The 19179-nt window shown below is 37.9% G+C and overlaps 3 protein-coding genes across 8 annotated transcripts in view; 2 read left to right on the forward strand and 1 right to left on the reverse strand.

Annotated features, from left to right (window-relative positions):
- The first annotated feature begins 34 nt into the window (after positions 1-34).
- Positions 35-10985, forward strand: LOC145488094 (kynurenine aminotransferase-like). Of its 3 annotated transcripts, XM_081466881.1 has the most exons (16): positions 35-272; positions 614-668; positions 2089-2156; positions 2568-2619; positions 2905-3003; positions 3674-3751; positions 4066-4137; positions 5385-5471; positions 5576-5692; positions 6178-6298; positions 6569-6645; positions 6754-6843; positions 7514-7700; positions 7986-8062; positions 8297-8383; positions 9595-10985. In XM_081466881.1, exons 1-16 carry the CDS (start codon positions 220-222, stop codon positions 9658-9660), a joined length of 1386 nt encoding a protein of 461 aa, XP_081323007.1. In that variant the 5' UTR covers positions 35-219; the 3' UTR covers positions 9661-10985. The 3 variants fall into 3 exon arrangements, with proteins under 3 accessions (XP_081323007.1, XP_081323014.1, XP_081323023.1); XM_081466888.1 differs by lacking the exon at positions 614-668 and having other exon boundaries at positions 9595-10982; XM_081466897.1 differs by lacking the exon at positions 35-272 and having other exon boundaries at positions 285-1113; positions 9595-10978.
- Positions 10986-11078: 93 nt separating this feature from the next.
- LOC145488084 (tubulin polyglutamylase TTLL11-like) lies at positions 11079-15952 on the reverse strand. Its single transcript, XM_081466870.1, has 5 exons — positions 15599-15952; positions 14629-14728; positions 13176-14067; positions 12606-12773; positions 11079-12108 (listed from the first exon to the last, which is right to left on the reverse strand). The coding sequence occupies exons 1-5, from the start codon at positions 15947-15949 to the stop codon at positions 11763-11765; spliced, it is 1857 nt and encodes a 618-aa protein (XP_081322996.1). The 5' UTR covers positions 15950-15952; the 3' UTR covers positions 11079-11762.
- Positions 15953-16945: 993 nt separating this feature from the next.
- Positions 16946-19179, forward strand: part of LOC145488052 (hemicentin-1-like) — a 31957-nt gene continuing 29723 nt past the window's right edge. For 2 of the 4 annotated variants that reach the window (XM_081466823.1, XM_081466831.1), the window contains exon 1: positions 16946-17225. In XM_081466823.1, coding sequence (XP_081322949.1) covers positions 16958-17225 — 268 coding nt within the window. In that variant the 5' untranslated portion in view covers positions 16946-16957. Of the gene's footprint in view, positions 17233-18051; positions 19124-19179 lie in introns of those variants that run through there. The other 2 variants (XM_081466846.1, XM_081466838.1) reach the window with 2 other exon arrangements.

A 19179-nucleotide genomic window follows, 5' to 3' on the forward strand; every position in this document is an offset into this window, starting at 1 on the left:
CTGGTAACCACCAAGCGTCCTCGTTTCCAGGCCTTATGTAAAATTGTCACGTAATTTGAACACAAAAACATGGAAGCAAAAATATAATATTTCAAAATCATGCAGGAACTTTATAGAAGAGTCATATGATCTGACCAGTACAGGATCGACAGACTTTTCAACTCAGCATGATCACTGGCATTCAAAGAGGAAGGCAGCTATTCAGGCAGCTTTTCATTAATGGAAGGTGTACAATATTGTGTCCAGTCAACGAATGGAGATATCAACAAAACGTACGTACACGTAAGGTTGCCGCTTGATTGTTCTTGATTGTTAATGTTTCTCTTTACAGATCGTTTATTTTTAGGTTCATTTGATAATCCATCGATTTATTACCGATACGTAATTGTAGTGAAAGATAGAACACATATATATGCAATTTAGAAATTCCGCCCGAGAGGAATGAAAACGATTACGTCAAGTTTGTTATTTATCGCTTTTTGAAAGTAAATGGACAAATGCCCGACGATAGAGATAACCAAGCTCTTTAGATGCCCATAGTACAAAGTACAGTGATAAATTTAAGGAAGATGAATTTGTCGCTTTCTGGCTAAAATTCGACATCACATGACAGACACACCTCTGACACACCTCCAACCGTGACAACAACATCAACAAAGAAAATTAAGGTGAGTGCATGGGGGGCAGACAGGTGCAGGCAAGAGAAATCGTTGTTCTAATATGCATTTTTAGACCTTTTAGCTCAATACAGAAGCACTGTGACAGTTATTTGACATATGATTTAATGGCGGCAAATAATCAATCAAGGATGCTTGCCGCCCAACTTCTTTTCCATAGAAAAAGAAGACAATTGTTCTTGTGTATGTCCAACTATATGCCCACAAAATTGTTAATCTTGCAATTAATTAACATAAAGTGTTGAACTGAACGAGGGAGCATATCACATGTGATAAAATGCATGCTCGCTCCTGACTGAACATTCCCGGACGCCGAGAAGAATCTAGGCACCAGTTTTTTTTTTTAAGGCAGGCAAAGCATCCTGGGAGTTTCATTGCCGTCATTCGGTCATTCTACGAGGAAGAGTTGAGAAGAGGGGACACTAGTAATTACAAGGTTATTTATCACTTTTTGTTATTTTTCCCATTGCTGCGTAGTTCAGTTTTAATTTGGAAGCCATGAGTGATGTTTTTTTTGGCCTGAATATATGATTGAATTCCAAAGTTCGATCAGCTGATTTTCTCATGTCATGTGGCACTTTTGCGGTCCAGACAACTTTTCATAGCGCTCTCCTCTCGTCTGCAACGCTTCTAGAGTAAGAAGTTAGCCATAGTACGTTTCCCTGGTTTTTGATGCAACGTTTTTTTTTTTTAATTGTAGATAAGAACTTTAAAACTAAGCTTAAGCTTGAGCAGCTTGTTTATACGGAAATACATACACCTACCCGCGTGTTACTCGTTTACTTAGACATATGCATATCGTAAATCCTCGAATTAGTGCCCGGGGGCGCTTAATAGAGTTGGGGGAGGGGGGGGGGGGGGGGGCTTATTTAATTTTTCCCAAATCGTGGCCTGACATGATCATTTTTTTCAATACATCATCTGTGCATAAACAACAACATAAGCTGTTTATCGATCGACGTAAAAAGCTGATCCTACACTTTAAAAGTTTAAATCGTGGTACCATTAGTACTTGTAATTTTTTTCCAAACTTTACTTGTTCACAAACTGAAACAATGCAGAAATCTTAAATACTACATGACGAAAACTTTTCTTGGAGGTCTTAGGTTCTATAGGTTTTTCAGTCACTTTTTTCAGTCCCTTTAGATGTTGAAGAAACTCAGTAATAAGGGTGAGTCTAAAGAATGATGTGGGCAACTGAAAAATTGTGTGAGAACTGGTGAATATCGGTGAAAGCTCTAAAATATATATCAGGTCCCTCAAAAGATTTACCTCAGTTAAAGAGTTAAGGCAGCCAGAAAGCATGTTAGGGCTTACTGGTGAATGTAAAAACTGTACTTGTCATTAATGAATTGGTTAAGGTGTATAGTAAACAGACTTTGAAGTAAATGACAATCTGCTCTTCTTGTAGAGAAAAATGAGTTCCAAAGACTTATATAAACCAGCAGATAGAATTATTGGACATGACAAGAATGTATGGTATGCTAATTATATCTATTTATTATTATTATTATTATTATTATTATTATTATTATTATTATTATTATTACTATTATTCGCATTTTCACTTGACTCAGTAAGCTTTTTCATGTCTCTCTAGTCTCTCTTGTTCTCTCCAGTTCATGGTATATCCTTTGTTTATTAAGGGCGCATGATCAGGATCAGGATCAGTGATTCAAGTTCACTGAGATAGTGGTGCATCAGAAGAATGGATGAATCCACTCTGGTCGCAGTTGCAACGAGAGTGGATTCATCTGTTCCTTTGATGTTCCATGATCTGAGTGAACTTGGATCACAGATTTTGTAAATCACTCTATGATAATGGACTACATTGGGCTCCACTTTGCCAAGCATGCTGCAATAATAAGACATTGTTTTTGGTTCTTGTAGGGTCGAGTTTTCTGCTTTAGCGAGAAACTACAAAGCAGTGAATTTAGGCCAGGTGAGATAATGATATACCTGCCAGAATAATTATTTCAGTTTATACATGTCTGTTAATTTCCACTGCAAAAATACGAATTTCTTAATTGTACAATGTAGTACTTAAACATCTGGTTGTTCAAAGGATGAATAACACTGTACAGTGGATAGTGATATTGTACAGTAGTTTGTTTGCCAATACTTTTCCACTGGATAGTGATTTGTCTAGCATATTTAGAGTTATCTACCCTTTGGGCAACTGGCCCCTGGTATAAAGAAGACCCACATGTACTTGCTGTCTTTCTAGGGATTTCCAGATATTCATACCCCTCACTTTGTAAAAGAGGCTCTTGGGAAGGTGGTGGCCAGTACTGATGCTGCTGTTGATCAATACACAAGAAGTCAGGTGAGTGGAACAATCAATAAATCTTAGAATGGCAGTATTAAACGAGCGATTGTATATGTAGGATTCAATAAACTTTGTTTCAAATCAAAGGTAGCTCAGATAGTCTTGCAACTGAAAAAACCTGTTAGGTCCTTGGATTACCATCAAATTGGAATTTACATGTAGATAGAATGATCTTATTTGAGAAGGAAATCTGTAGAACCTGGAGAAAAATTCTCACCAAAAAGCAACAAACATCTGATCTCGGATTCACACCTGAGCTACATTGGTGGGAGGCAAGCACTCTCCTTGCCACTCTATCCCTGCTTCAATAATGGTTTAAACTACACCAGTAGTGTTGAGCTTTGAATTTGCAGGAGGGAAAATAGAACTTCTTAATTTCTTTAATTTTGGTGCTCATTCAAGCTATTAGATATACCCGTCCGTTAGTAGAGTGGCTTAGTCCAGTACTGCAGAAAAGAAACGTAATATCTATTTAATAGTTTGTTTATATTTATGAGCTAGAAGTGCTATGTTGATAAAAATGAATGGTCTAGTTTTTCTTAATATTGAAAATTCAATGAACTTGAGGTGACGGTAAAATCAGATGAGGGCCTTGTAAACATGACGGTACATGTTGTTCCATAAGTTTAATATAAAAATATTTAGTTGTAACTTCACCTATCAACAGGGTCATCCAAGATTAATTACTGCACTTGGAAAACTCTACACCATGTTGATGAAGAGAGAAATTGATCCATTATCTGAGGTTAGTGATATACTAGATGGCGCAAAAAGAGGAAATCGAAGTTGTGTAAAATGGTAGTCTTGTAGACTACCTAAGAATGTAAAGACACTTAAAGATGTGGTATCCACCGTTCATTATTTTCAACATTGCATACCACAGTGCTTCAATAAACTAGTTCTCTAAAAAATAGACAGTAGTTTCAATGAGACAAAGATAGATTACCATTGAAAGGGACTGGGAGACTTATCCATTTTAGCCCCAAGTTATGAATTTGAAAAGTATGTAATACCATGATGAAACTTGTTAATTTACTATAATCTTTATTTAACTTGCAGATTTTAGTAACAGGAGGAGCTTATGAATCTCTTTATTGTTCATTTCAAGGCTTGATTGATCCAGGGGATGAGGTACTGTAAGCTTTAAGTAAAGTTGAATTTTAAACACTGATGCTTTTTTTGTTGATAATATTTTTTACATTATAGCACCATATATGCAGGGCCCGAGTGTCAAGGTGGTTTCTTTTTTAGGTGGGAGATGATTGGACTGTGAAGAGGGGGGGAGGGGGGGTATGGGCAGTGGAAATGAGGGATGATGCTGTTTTTGTTATTAATATTAGTAATAGCGGAGCCCCGGCGGCCAAAGGGCCGCCAAGCGGAGCCCCATACTGATATAAGAAAGAAACGGAAACCCATGAGTTGATTTTCTCATGGTTATCATGGCTAGCGGTATTGCTCGCAGGCGCGTACGCACAACGGCAACGACGACGACGACGGAGTCGCGCAACATGGCGGCCATACTCCAAATAGTAGGGTGACAGAGACATTCAGCCTTGGTTTACCATCTACTTCTTTGATATTGGACATCCATGTTATGATCAATTGACACCTATCATAACAAGGTATCCGCTGTCCAGTATTACGTGACCATATGGCAGGCTCAAGTTTACAGCTCATCGAGGTCACGTGTTTTTTTAAGTTGACCGCTGATCAATTGCTGGTTTTCGGTTGGATCGCGGGCTCATGTCATGTTAATTTGTTGAAAACAGGGCAGGATTGTTCGGAAGCCGGTTAATGCTAACCCAGGATTAAAAGTTAAGTGAATTATAACTTTTTCTTCTGTACAAATGTTGTTTGCTGCTTTGTTTTGTGTATATGGTGATTATTAAAACTCAAAACAGAAGGCCAAAAAATATAGAGAAAACCTCACCGCAAATTTACAAAACTCAAATCAATACTCTACCTTTTCCTGGATTAGCTTAATCGGGCTCTGAACAACCCGGCCCAGGAGCTACGCTTTTAGGCTGGCCTAAATCTATATATTACTTTCAAGGCTGAGGGCTTTTAGGTTGCATAAATGTTTCCAAGAAGTAGACCTAGATAGCAGATGTTTTCAATATTGTCTGATGTTTTTGATATACAAGCCCACTTTATGGTGCATGTACTTGCCACATTGTTAATTCTATATTTACATGTACTATCCAAATGTGTACAATGAGTCATTTTTCTGAGACTGCAACTTTCTTCCAGGATTTTTTGTAGTTAGCTTATGATTATCAGCCTTTTCAGATCCCACACCAATCTTTATTACTTTGCCTTGCAGTCTCACAATTAATTTTGTAGTTCTTTAAATGATAATATTGGTGATCAATTCACAGGTCATCCTTATTGAACCATATTTTGATTGCTATTTTCCCCAAATATCAGTTGCTGGTGGAATTCCCAAGTTTGTCCCTCTAAGACCTGTAAGTACATATACATGTAAATTGCGACTCTTTCTTTTAGAATTTAGTCATCAGTTCAGGTTCAAATATATTTTTTAATAGCTACATAATGCCATTGTTGACAGAAAGAAAATGCTACCTCAACAAAGGACTGGGTCTTGGACAAGGAGGAGCTGGAGTCAACATTTAGTGAAAAGACCAGAGCCATAGTAATCAACACTCCTCATAATCCTGTCGGCAAGGTAAAGATAAAATCTGATTAAGTTTGAAATTTGTGAGGCACAGTGGTCTAATGGTTCGACATACTCAGGCTCTAGATAGCTAGAATGGTGCAGGTTTCAAACTTTGGCCAAGGTCATTGTGATATGTTCTTTGGTAGCATGCTTTAATAATATTCTCACAGTGCCTGTCTCAACCCAGCTAAGCAGAAATGGGTAGCAGTGAATTGTTGGGACAACCTGACAGAATGCTGCGGCATAACCTAGCTGTGATGGACCAGCATTCCGTCCAGATAGAGTACAGGTGTAGCAATACCCATAGTTGCTTCATACTACAGAGCTCAAAGTGGGGTGTCAAAAGCTATAAGCAAGATGGGCTAGAAAGACTAAGTTACCACACGTATACTAGCTCAAAAAGCTCAAATTTCTGATGTTTCTAAGGCATTATAAAAATACATGCCTTGTATCTTTAAATAGTTAATGATTTGCTGAAACTGTCTGTCTTAAAGGTATTTAGTATGGATGAGCTGCAGTTGATTGCTGATCTGTGCAAGAAATACAATGTGATCTGTATCAGTGATGAAGTTTATGAGTGGCTTGTTTATGGTGGAGAGCACCACATCAGGATCGGTGAGTTTTTAAATGCAATTTTGGGATGTGGTTCTTATTTGTTATGTCTAATTACAACGCAGTAACCTGTCTTGGTCAAACCTTCAGAAGAAATAACAAAAAAATTTGACATAATTTTTTGAGATGGCAAAGGTTCAAGATAACCAAGCACGGATGGAAATTATTTATCAGTTTTAAAAATAGTGGGAAGTTTGACATATCAGAGAGGTTCAGCTGTAACTACACTGTATGAACTTGATAATAGCATCATTTTGTACCATTTTTTGATAGCAACTTTACCTGGCATGTGGGAAAGGACAATAACAATTGGTAGTGCAGGGAAAACATTTAGCATCACAGGCTGGAAGGTAAGTTACTGAATGATGTACTATTCTTGTCAATTTACTGTTGTACTATCGCATTAAGCAGAAAAATTGTTTGCCAAATATTTTGAATTCTTCTTTTCTTTGTTTCAGCTTGGCTGGTCCATAGGTCCTAAAGAATTAATAAAAAATCTCCAGACAGTGCAGTCACAAGTGACTTACACCCTACCTACCCCAACACAGGTAACACTTACACCCTGCCTCCCCAACACAGGTACAGAATAGTTGTCTAGTCGAGTGGTTAGTGAGGGATGCAAAGCACATTGTCCCGTACTTTGTAAAAAACTCTGGATTAAAACTATACACTGTACATCAACCATCAATGGTAGCTTATCTATACAATTGTGTCTTGCCTTGAAGGGAAAACATGTGAATTGTTAATTAAACTCAATTTCAAGTTGAAACCATGGATCAACTCTGTACTTTTCTGCAGAGCTGTTCCTTTAATGGAAGTAATATTTGATCACAGTTGCTAGATAGAAGTTGGTAGGTCAGTTGGTTTCTCATTTGGTAACCTGCATAGCAGATGGTCAAGTGCAGTGTAATAATAGGGTCCAAGCGCATGTGCATGTTCTCGCTCTCTTGCACTGCTCCAACTCAATCTCTATTTGAATTATAGACTTAGTAGGCTCCTCAGTAACAGTTGGTAGAGCACTGCTGTGATATTGAGGGCCACAAGTTTATCAGTGGTATGCACTATTTAGCGTAGCCCTCTTGAAATAAAGTTTGTATGGGTTTGAATCCCATTCAAGCTTACTAATTTGTCTGGCTTAAGTTTCACAACAGCTACTGATTCCACTTTTTAAACTAGTAAATAATTGGTTATATTAATTCTTTTAATTTATGTTTCAAGGAAGCCCTTGGTCAAGCCTTTGAACATGAAATTCCATTAATTGGAACAGAAAAGTCATATTTCCAAGAACTTAGCCTGATGTTGGAGAAAAAACGTGACATAATGGCCAAGCTTCTAACTGATGTTGGCTTCAAGCCCATTATTCCTCAAGGAGGCTATTTTATGATGGCTGACACATCAGATATAGGTTAATAACCATTTAGGTTTTTTTGTAATTTAATGCAGAATCATTAATATTAGATGGTATTTACATATATGTGTGTGCTTTTGTAGCATCAAAGCTTAGTTGCATATTAAAGGTGGTGTGACCAGTTAGGGGGAGGGGGTTTGACAGCAAAACTATTATTACCTGACTAAATTATAGTGATTATAGTGAGGTGATATTGATGAGTCATGAAAATAAACTTAAATTTTGTTTGAACAGCTTGATCTCAATCTCTTCAATGATTAACATACAGCTTGCACTTTGTAGATGTGAATTTTGATGAATATGACAAAAGTGATGATCCCCATGACTACAAGTTTGTGCGATGGTTAACAAAAGAAAAGGTAGGAAAAGACAACTTAAAGGTGCAGTGTCATGGGCCATGTGTCTCAAGTGATGTTGCAAACATATTCCATTTGTAGCTGGTCGGTACAGTTACATGGTGAAACACTACTGTACAATGTAGTAGTGAAATTGTTCAGCTGTTTAATATGCAACTGGCAATGAAATTCAACCATCCTTGACTGAAATGTTTGTCTTTAATACATGTAGCTGATTTTTCAATGTTTTTTTCTTAGGGAATTTGTGCTATTCCTCCATCTGCATTTTATTCACCTCAACATAAACATTTTGGAGCCAAGTACATTAGGTTTTGCTTTATCAAGGTCAGTATACATACAGATTACGAGTCTCAACTTTATTGCCATGTAACGCTTAATTAATACCTCTTAAGTGCTTAAATGAATATGGATGCCAATCACGTCTTTTTTTCTCTGCATTTGTTTGTGTTACAGGCAAACTTAATGTCTTATTTTTCACATGTGAACAGAGCAAGAACTAAACATTTTAAAATTAATGTGTACTCAGATCCACGCATGATTAGTTACATGTAGACCTGGGCTGGGTTGTTTGAAAGCCGGTTAATGCTAACCCAGGGTTAAAAGTTAACTGAAGTATTCATTTTTGTTGTGTAAAAATGTTTTTCACTGCTTATGTTTTGTGTACTTTGAAATTACGCAAGCTCAAAACTGAAGGACAAACAATATATAATATACAGAAAACCTCATTGAAAAGTTACAAAACTGAAATCAAAATTCTTGCTAATCCTGGGTTAGCTTAATCTGGCTTTGAACAACCTGGCCCTGATATTTTGGCAAAAAAGCAACAAATCTGAAAATGTGGAGTATGTAATGAGTGAACCATACATGTACAGCTACCTGTATGCAAAGGTCTATTCATTCTCTTTCTCCAAGTTTGTTGTAAAAACTATACTGAAGAGTGCGATTAAGATCAAAATCATCTCCTCAATTGTCAGTCATAGTTTTGAACTTCCAATTATAATTCATTTTGTCATCATATCCAATATCGTTTTTTGACTTTTCTAAAAGTAATCTTTAACGTGGTATTTTCTTCCTGTTTTCATTTCTTGCTTTGTGAATTAGTTTAGTCTTAATTATTATTTGTTTCCTTCATTCCTTCCTTTCTTTATTTGTAAATACAGTAAGCAGCAGCCAACTCGAAAGCTTTGCTACTTTGGCTGTTGCACACTGACTCAAATTGAACATATAGTTATATAATCTCTATCATTACGTTTTCTATAGTTTCTTTTTTGTCTTACCTTTCTTTTGTACCTGAACGGTGTGAATAAAGATTGTTGTTGTTGTTGTTGTTGTTGTTAAGATACATGTAGAAGTATTAATTAAACCTCTAATTCTGACCTAAAACCAAACAAGACAGGAAGGTGCTACTAGGTCTTCCTCACTGTGCATTGTGTGTACATGTGCATGCAATCTAGTTCTAATTTTCTAAAAGAATCAGTATTAATTGAAATTAATTTTTAACAACAAATTTTTTTTTTGGAATTTTTGAATTCCAGGAGGACAGCACATTAGAAAATGGTGCAAAAAAGCTGAAGGAATGGAAAGATGAACTAGGAAAATGAGCACAAATTAATGACAGGTGTAGGTTAATTACAACAATTCAACCCTGGTAATTACGACTAATAAATGTAACAAATGCTTTACTTCTGACAGGCAGTGATACTGTCTAATAGACCAGGGAAATTTCTAATGTTCAGTGATAACTGTGGTTCTTGGTATGTAGTAAAAGAATCTAGGAAACTATTTTTTAGCAAATAAGGATATTTTGTACAACACCAGAAATACTGCACACTGTACAGTACATGTGTAACCAAAATGTATTCAGTGTGAATTTAAAGAGCCATTGGTTTATTTAAATAGTGAATTCAATTGCAATAAGAAAATTTGGATTTGAAAGTAAACAAAACTCAGTAAAGTACAGTAAAGAACACCAAAGTGCACTTGAATGTCTTTGCTATTGAAGGTCGAGGAGCTTAGGTTAAGGAAATTTATTATAATCAAGTTGACCTACTACAAATGGTTTCCTTGTGGGTATGAAATGCCTTGCTTATTGGACTTCTGCTTTTGATAATCTTATGGTGTTTTAGGAATTACATGTATGTACACTTTCAGGTTATTTTTTACAGGTAAATAACATTCAGAAACACATTGGCCTAACTCGTACACTAGTCTATTCAGGGGCCAGACTAATTGTTCATGTGGTAAGGTATCCATGTGACTGGGTTAAATGTAAATGCAAATCTAGCTTGTAAAGAGGATCTGGTGGAACTGGCAATAAAAGACATATTAAGTATTGAAATTATAGTTGAATTTGTGTGAATTCAGTGAACTGATTTGCTAACTACTTTACTCAAAATAGCTGATGACAAAGTTTGTAAAAACTTGATTCTACAGTAGATAATTTTTTTTTACTTGATTCTTAAGATGACTACAAGTCTTTATTCAGTGGCAAGCCAATAGGGTCTTTCTGTATTGAATACAGTATTTTCCAGACTGTCTGTGTCAGAGTAAGAGTTGGCAAGATAAAAAAAAAAACTCCCTTATATAAGAGTGAGATTACATACAGAATGGCAACGTTCACAGGTGATTTTGTGTTGTGGATGACACCTGGAAGTTGAATGATCCCATCTTTGGTCTTTACTATTGACTTTTTGGTGAAACATCCAGCTGAAAACACTAAAAATAAATGCCAGAAATAAGGCCATCAGTGTCTGGATTACCTTCCTCGGCTCAAAAACATATTAACTTACGTATTAGTTCCCATGTGAGTTATGATGGATAGTGGGAACTGACAACTGGAATTTCGATGATCTCTGGAGTCTGCATTTTTTCCCTAAGTTCGAAACAATATTTCTATTTATTACTTAGCAGAATATAACGAATTACAATTTTTAATTTTCTTTGAAATACATTTTACATGTGCAATATACCACTTTACAATAATTATTATAAAGTACATTTAAATTGCTATTCATCATAAATTATTCCTTATTTAATACATCATTTTATCTACATGCTACATGTACAATTATATGAATTCATTTTGCATTTACATGTGACATTAAGATTTTAGTGTGAATGTTTCCAAAACCCTGATGAAAACATCAGTTGAGAGAGTTCAAGAGAACTCTTTACTGGAACTCTTAATTTGTGCAACCCTCTGCTTTAGGGTGGTGGTCGAGTCACATTAAAACTTTGCCCTAGAATTAAGGGGTTAAGCCTAAGGATCATCTTGTTCACAATCAAAGTCGCCCAATGGACCTTTTCGGAGATACAGTGGCCATTTTGAATTCTAGTGTAACAGTTTTAAGTAGCTATTATGGGATGCTTAGGGGGCAAATACATAGTTTACTAATTTATCCTTGAGCATGAGCATCTCGTACATACATGTAGTAGTTATTTCAAACAATAGAATTCAAAATGGCTGCCATATTGCCGAAAAGGTCCATTTCTTTTTCAGGGCTATGAAAGTCTCTGAGGTCACAGAAAAGATTTCAGTCTTACCATCTTGAAAAGTATCAGATTTACCATTCAAGGCCCTGATCCAGTGCATGCATTCTCTGTAACTGCTTAATATTTAGTTGTGATAGTAGAACTGAAGGTAGTCCAGCTGATCGAGTGGTGCTTCTTGCAATAATAATTATTATGTTCTCGTGTTTGTTATTTATAAACTAAAAGCACTTGTAGCTAGAGGAAGGTGGAAGCAACTCAGCAGTTTTTGATTGCTCAGCTTGGAGGGAGGTTCAGCCATTCTTCTACGTGTTGATGCATTTGCTGCTTTTCCTAAGTGTTGCTCACAGTGATTCAAAACATTTAATAGTATTTGCACAGGCTCCTTGCGCATTGTCAGTGCAAATTTCTTATGTCCTACTGCAATGAGTGATTCACAGAAGCCATTGAAGTTGAGAGATGCACGACCAGACTCGCTGCCTGGATGGCGGCGACTCATGTTAATAAACATGATATCAAATGCAGCCAGAGAGAAGCCAAAGTCTGTCAGGTGGCACCGCCTAAAGCAAGAAAAATTATATGTCTGATGAATATCTGTTAGATCTACCAATGGTTAGTTAGATGTGAGAACTATAGTACCTGAGCTGCTGGTTAGTGCAAATAGGTGCGGGGTTGGTTCCTGGCCTGGTTTATTGTGTCTACATGTATTTGTAGTTAAGCAACATTACTGTCGCAGTGAGTTTTCCATCTAAAGCAGCATGTACACAGGTTCTGGGAGCTGAAAATGCAGGGTGGAGGGGAGGGAGGAGAGCTCTAGGGGGTTGCGGTAACATGATAGACTGCCATCCCATCCAGGATGAGTAACAGTACTGACTGGATTTAGTTACTTACCGGTAATTCTGACTTGGACTTAATTGCATGGTGCGTAAACCAGAACAATAATTTGGCTTAAAAAAGGTTTCATAGGCCTTTCCTTTTCATAACTGTCAATTTTGTAAGGGTAAGTACAAGGTAATGTAATGGTTTAGTACATGCAGTACAATTTATGGTACTGTACCTTGCCATCAATCTGAAAGAAGTGGGTCCCATCTTGTTGGACACACGGACACCTACAAAGTGTTTGAAGAGTGCAAGACACCTTTCCACAACTCTCAGGTGATCTAACTGGGAATCCAGTTTAGGATAAATCTGACACAGGCAACCTGACACATCTGGCAAACTATCCCTGAGAAAAAAATGTTTACCTTCTTTAATGTACACACAAATTGGTACCAGACTGCATACTCCAGAGGCCCATGCGTGAACTTTCTTAATTATTTCTTTTTTACCCTGGAGACCCAACTAAAGTATAAAATCCAAGCTAAACCAGAGGGAAATTGGGGAAAAGTATAGCCATTAGTGCAAAAGTGGGAACTGTTTGTGATTCATCCACAGAAACATTGTTCTCAGCTTGAGGTACTAGTCCACAGTTTTGTGTTGGCTGAAGTGTCAAAAACAATTCTCAGTCCAGATGGATCTTGATAGACTGATGTCATTCAGCATTTCAGCCATGTTGAGTTACATATGTAATTGCACTGAATTTCACATAGATGCATTTAATCTTATGCCAACCACAAATGGTACTCACATTTTCTTGTGTTGCCATGTAAGCGACAAGGCATCTTTCACAATTGGAAGTTTGATATCCAGATCTGTAGTGCTTACAAAGTACTTGACTTTACCAGGAGCAACCTCTTCCTCATAGTCAATCCTTAAACTTGGAGCAGAGTTCACCTCAAGTAGGACAGGTTTAAGGTCCTTATCCAACAGGATGTCAAAACCTAAGATTTGAAACGATCTGAGATCTTGCTTCAATGCAGCACTGGCAATCTGATTTTGAAGTTTGAGAACAGGTACCAGTGCAATTATTGTCTTGCAAGCAACCTTGTCTATTTCAGCCCACAAAAGTGGAATGTTACACCCTTGTTTCTCTAGTTGTTTGAAGACGGCACTTAACTTGCGCTTGCTGCCCTTGTCATCGGCATCACTTTGCACATACCCTGCGCTATGTTTGTTGAGAGAATAGTTTGTCAAGTGCATGTAAGTCTTGAAGATGTTTTTAGATGTGGGCAGCTGGTAGTGTTCGGTGCAAAAACGTGCCATACCCTCACGGCAGATGAACACTTCTAAAGGCTCTAAGCTCTTCAGTATAACATAAATCCGAAGATCAAATTTAAACTTTTCTAGAAGAAATGGCTCTGCGATATATTCCTGGACAACACATGGTTTCACAAGGGCAGTACTAAGATGTACATCATGAACATTTTGCATCAAAAATATTCCATCTCCCTGTGATCCTCCATCGGGCTTTACAATGAGAGTGGGTGGTTTCTTTGCTTTAGACATGTACCCAGTAAGTTCTCCATATTCCTCTGGTAATATCCAGGTCTTGGGATAAAAGGTAAATTCATGAGGAAAAAGGAATTGTAGCCTGTTGATGTGTCTTGTTAGTTCTACTTTGTGGGCAGCCTCTGACATACCTATGGAAAATAAACATTCCTCTTGAACCCAGAATTGCCATGGCCAAGCATCAAACTTGCAGTAAAAGGTGCATTCCTTTGGGCTGATCTGGATCTGGATCAGTGATCCAAGATCACTCAGATCATAGAACATCAATGGAACTGATGAATCCACTCTGGTCCCATATTCATCAGCTCCATTGACGATCCTGATCCAGGTCATGCAAAGTGAGATCTGGGTACATATTCAATAAAAATTTCCAACAATTAATTATGATAACAAAGTTCTAATATTTTCAGCTGTTGTGGCTTGCTTTGGCAGCTGTTACATTCACTGAGCTCAGTAAATGCCTAGTTCAAGAATTAAATAGTCAGAATATTTTGCACACAGGAAGTATAAACTTAAGATAGCCTGCCATACATAGAATTGAGGAGAGATTGCAAGACCAAAGGGCATCTGCATAGTAGGCTAGTTTAAAGGGGACTTACAAAACACTAGTGATACGCATTTTAATATAATTAAAAAAAATAGTTCAAATTTAAACAGTCACTTAAATATTGACATTCAATAATAGATCTTACCAAAAAATTTACTAAGCTGTCCAGTTTCTGGAAACTCGGGCATCTCAAAGTGTCCGCCAAGCCAGTAAAAGTCACACCCAGTCCGACGACCCAAGGGACACTTCAATTTAAAAAAAATTATACAGATGCGCATAAAGAAGATATAATTGAGAAATAATAAAGTTGTTTTCTTATTGCGCATGCAACTTATCCTCTCCAGCTCTCTAGCCCGATCGCTATCTCGCAATCGAAGTAACATTACAGTGTTTTACACTATAGGCTTATATCGCTCAAAGACATTTATTTAAAACAACACAATATAAAAGCTATAAAAGAATACTTAGATTTAAAATGTTTTGGATTGTAAGAGCAGAGCTGGCCGCATGCTGTGCTTTTGTTCCCAAGACGAGACGAGACCATCTAAATGATTATTTACTCGGTGAGAGTTGTACTTTTTGCAAAAAAATGTACACGTTCTGTTGTATAATATAGACTTATTTTCCTGGCTTGATTCACCATTATATTTGACGTGAGGATAAGCTTCCAGCAGCCGAAACTATTTTGCATTGCGTGATTAAAAATTAAAGGTCTCGCTGCTCAGAATTTAAGATTAACCAATTTTCTTCACATTAACACCCAGCCCGTTCAAAATATAATTTTCGAATATAAATATTCCACAATAACAAGATCATATTTGGATGGCCTCTCCATTTGGTTACAGTGTATCTGTCAACATAACAAAAGTTAAGTAATTACTTGAAATCAAATGCGACAGCGATCAAGTTTATGCACATAATAGTGTTTCACCTTGATCGAACGTTCCAAATTAGAACGACTGTTACCAAGGTTAATTCGAAATAAAATACCCCTTGTATTAAAATTCGTTTTGAACCGTCAATTTTCTTTTTTCTGCATAGATCTACAGTTCATCAGGGTAAAAAAGACTTTTTCATGTGCAATCTACTTTAAGCAAACGTAAACAGAAACAAACCTCGCGCCAGCCCAACTCTCTTACAGCGAGTCGCACCACATCGCAACTGCCTCTTGCTCGCGAAGTGTCCACAGATGGACCCCGAACCAGTTTCCTTTTTCTGTCCTTTCCTTTGCTTCTCTTCACCTCCATTTTAGTGAGCTCAGACACCAGCTTTCTTCCTTTCTTCCTGTCCTTCGTGCCGCTCTCAGAATGAGTGATCGTGGCCTTAGCAACGCCATCATTGTCGCTTTCATTTTGCGACTTTTTCCCGGGAATCGACGTAACCACGCGAGGTAGTTTACGGGAAATAAGTGGTTGTATCTGGTCAATGGAAACGGTTTTGTCCGATTCAGGTTCGTCGGATTTCATGGCTAGCAAGAAAGTTATCGGACGAAAACATGTGGTCTCGAACGGAACGCTGCAAGACGCGCTGCCCCTGTACTGTTGGTGCAATTTTGGTGCTTCTCGCGGGCTCAAAGAGGCACTGCGGATTTACCACAAAATAGAACTCATTCCTCCTGTTCCAACAGGCCCACGTCCAAGATGGCATCCTCAGTGCGCTGCAGACTGCGGCAGGCTTGAAACTTTGAGAAAATCTCTAAAAGTTAATGTTTTGCACTTTCCATTTATGCTCTTAAAGATGTGGACAGCAAATAGATTTTCCCGCAACCGCGTTGTCGCTGGGTATATTTTTGTTATTTCTTTGGGCATAAATTTCTTTCCGCTGCTCACCGCGTTTCGCGTTGCGAATAGAATCCTCCAACTTGCACATTACAGAAATAACAGTGTTCGTTGCCATAAAACAGTCTCTTCATCCCGCCGCAGCTATCGGACGCAAGATAACAGGGACATGGGGCATTTCCGGCGTGCGTGTCCAGATGAAAACAACTTCAGTCAGAGAGGTCATACCGCGCTGTATTCAGCATGTATCAAATGACAATTATTAATTTTAGTGTAAACTGAGTATGATTTTAGGATTACAATTCCACAGGCTCTGACGCCGACTTGTAGTGTGTGCATTACGAGTCTGGACTACATATGCACATCACAGGACTTTTTTCTTGACTCCGATGTCCCTTGGTGAACGGCCTCTAATTCAAGACTTGCGCAAACCTTCCGGAACTATTTTCACCTGATTGAGAGATTATATCAAAATCTGCTCAGTATAGATTTTGGCAGCTCTAGCCATTAGCGGATATCTACAGCAAGGATTATAGTAACTGGCTACAATTTAGAGCTTTACCTGGCTTAGTCTATCCGAAGTCTGGAAGGCAAACTCTACGTTCGCGGCGCTTTCGAAACCTTCTGATCGACACGGATTTTGCACAGATCCTTTTGTTTCAGCGACAATCTTCTCGCCGTTAAATTCAAGGCATCATGAAAGCTCGTCTAAAGACTCTTCATGCGGCTCTTGCCTGGCTTCTTTGCTTTGTTTTTACTCCAACGTGGGGATTTTCAAACGCGCAGAAATCGAATGGAATTCCCGAAGGCGCTGCGTCTCTCGTGTTTGTGTTCGACACAACAGGGAGCATGTATGATGACCTGATTCAAGTGCGCGCTGGAGCAGCGAAAATTCTAGCTACAACGTTGGAAAGGAAAACGAAGCCTTTGTATAACTATGTGTTGATCCCTTTCCACGACCCAGGTGAGTTGTTTAGAGAAATCTTAGCTATTTTCGGTGCAATTAGTTGTTCAGAGATTCGTCATATCGTGGAATGATCGGAAGTTTCGTTCTTCCTACTTGAATAGTGTTTGTAGGTATTTATTAGTGTAACTTACTCAATTGTTTACGTTGCTAATAGGTTAACAAAGGCTTACCGGCGCAATTTAATCGAGTGTTCTTCAAAAGATCCGAAATTATAAACGATTCTTGCCGAAACGGTATTTCTGTTAAACAAATTAGCTCGTTTGTTCGAACAATCTTTGTGGCACATGTTTACGATATTTCCGATACCACATTGTTTATGGAATAGTCAACTTTGTTTACCTTAATCCATGTTTGTATTCTGTTACCGTCACTGTCGATAAAAAGAAGATTAATGGCGTAAAAACAGTGCAAGGTGGCTAAAGATGCCGCGAAAGGTGACGAACTGGAGCACCGTGTACATATGTTGTACGTTTTACTTGTCACGCGCGAGTTGATTGAATGCAACAGCTTGATAACTAGAGACAGCTTTGGACAACATAAACTGATCCTCCCGGAAGCGTGCGGTTTTAAACTTACAGCTCTCATTGCTCTGGCATTCAACTTCAAATAAGCATACAATCAATTAATGATGCACTATGGCAACACTATTGTCAATACCAAAATAAAGAAACCACTTAATATTATTATGGTTGATCTTACAAACGTTTTTTTTTTTTTCTTGGAGATATCTTACCTGGATATAAATAGATATAGGAATTAAATCTGTTGTTCTTGGCAAATGGTCAGTACTGAAAGAGTGTTGTATCCCGATACTTAAGTGAACTCTTGACAATAGCAGATCATGTCATATTTGCACTATAATTACATCTTTAATTTGGATAGCTAATACATTTTTGTGGGATTGTGGGAGGGTTGCAACTGCGGGCTGTTGTGATCCCATTTCATGGATAAATTTTAACAAAATTTGTGCATCACCTTTGTCTCACAGTTGCTTTTAACGTTTTGCGCATCACAAGCGATTGTAAATGAGAAATTTTGGAGAGGGACTGTTTTGAGAAATGATGTGACAATACAGGTCAATACAAGTGGGGATTGTCAAGTTGTGACTAGCTACCTTGCAATTATTGATTGATAGAAGTGGGAATGGGAAGGGGGTGTCAAGGCTAGAGTTTTCATCGGTGTACTTGGTTGACTGTCGGATGAGAGCTTCTAAATCAGCTGATTGAGAAGGAGACTCATTAATCTGAACAGCCCAACTTCACCTCAGCCCTGGGCTATTCTCATGGCATTAGGGGGAGATAAAGTTTTGGCCGTCGGAGCCAGGTCAAGGAATAAGGACTTCAGTGTATATTTGATATATGATGAGATTGCGACATCACTGCACAGAAAGCCCAATTTTCAGGCCCAAATATGGATCGGCGCACAATGTGTATACCAACATATTCTTATGCAAACCAAGCATTCCTGAGTCAAAACAAATCTGGAGTGTCCTAAATTTTCCAAATTCAACTTGAATAGGTCATGTCTACATCCTTGAACACTCTTGAACTCTCCAGGTGTTTTCATCACATTTTGCGTGTGCCTTGCCAGAATACCATAGGATTCTAAGTGCCTACATTCAACTTGAATACTTCACATAAATTTGCATTCTTGAATACTCTTGGATACTCCAGGTGTGAATTATGTGTAGTGTGAGCCTTGAATACTCCAGGATTCTATGGTGTCACAATAATTGTGTATTCAAAGCTCAAATACTTTAGGATATTTTCACTTTGGTGCCGTGCATGTGTGCATAAATTGCTCACTGAAGATGGTAACTCACTCAAACCCTACATTTTACTCTGTTTCTACTAACCTACAGGTGAACAGGCTCCCAGTCAATGCAAAGAAATTAGGTGAGCCAAGCGAACCAAGCTAACCAAGCTTAATGCCATTTATCCCCCACAGACCA

Source organism: Orbicella franksi, chromosome 1, assembly GCF_964199315.1.
Source record: "Orbicella franksi chromosome 1, jaOrbFran1.1, whole genome shotgun sequence".
Lineage (NCBI taxonomy): Eukaryota > Metazoa > Cnidaria > Anthozoa > Scleractinia > Merulinidae > Orbicella > Orbicella franksi.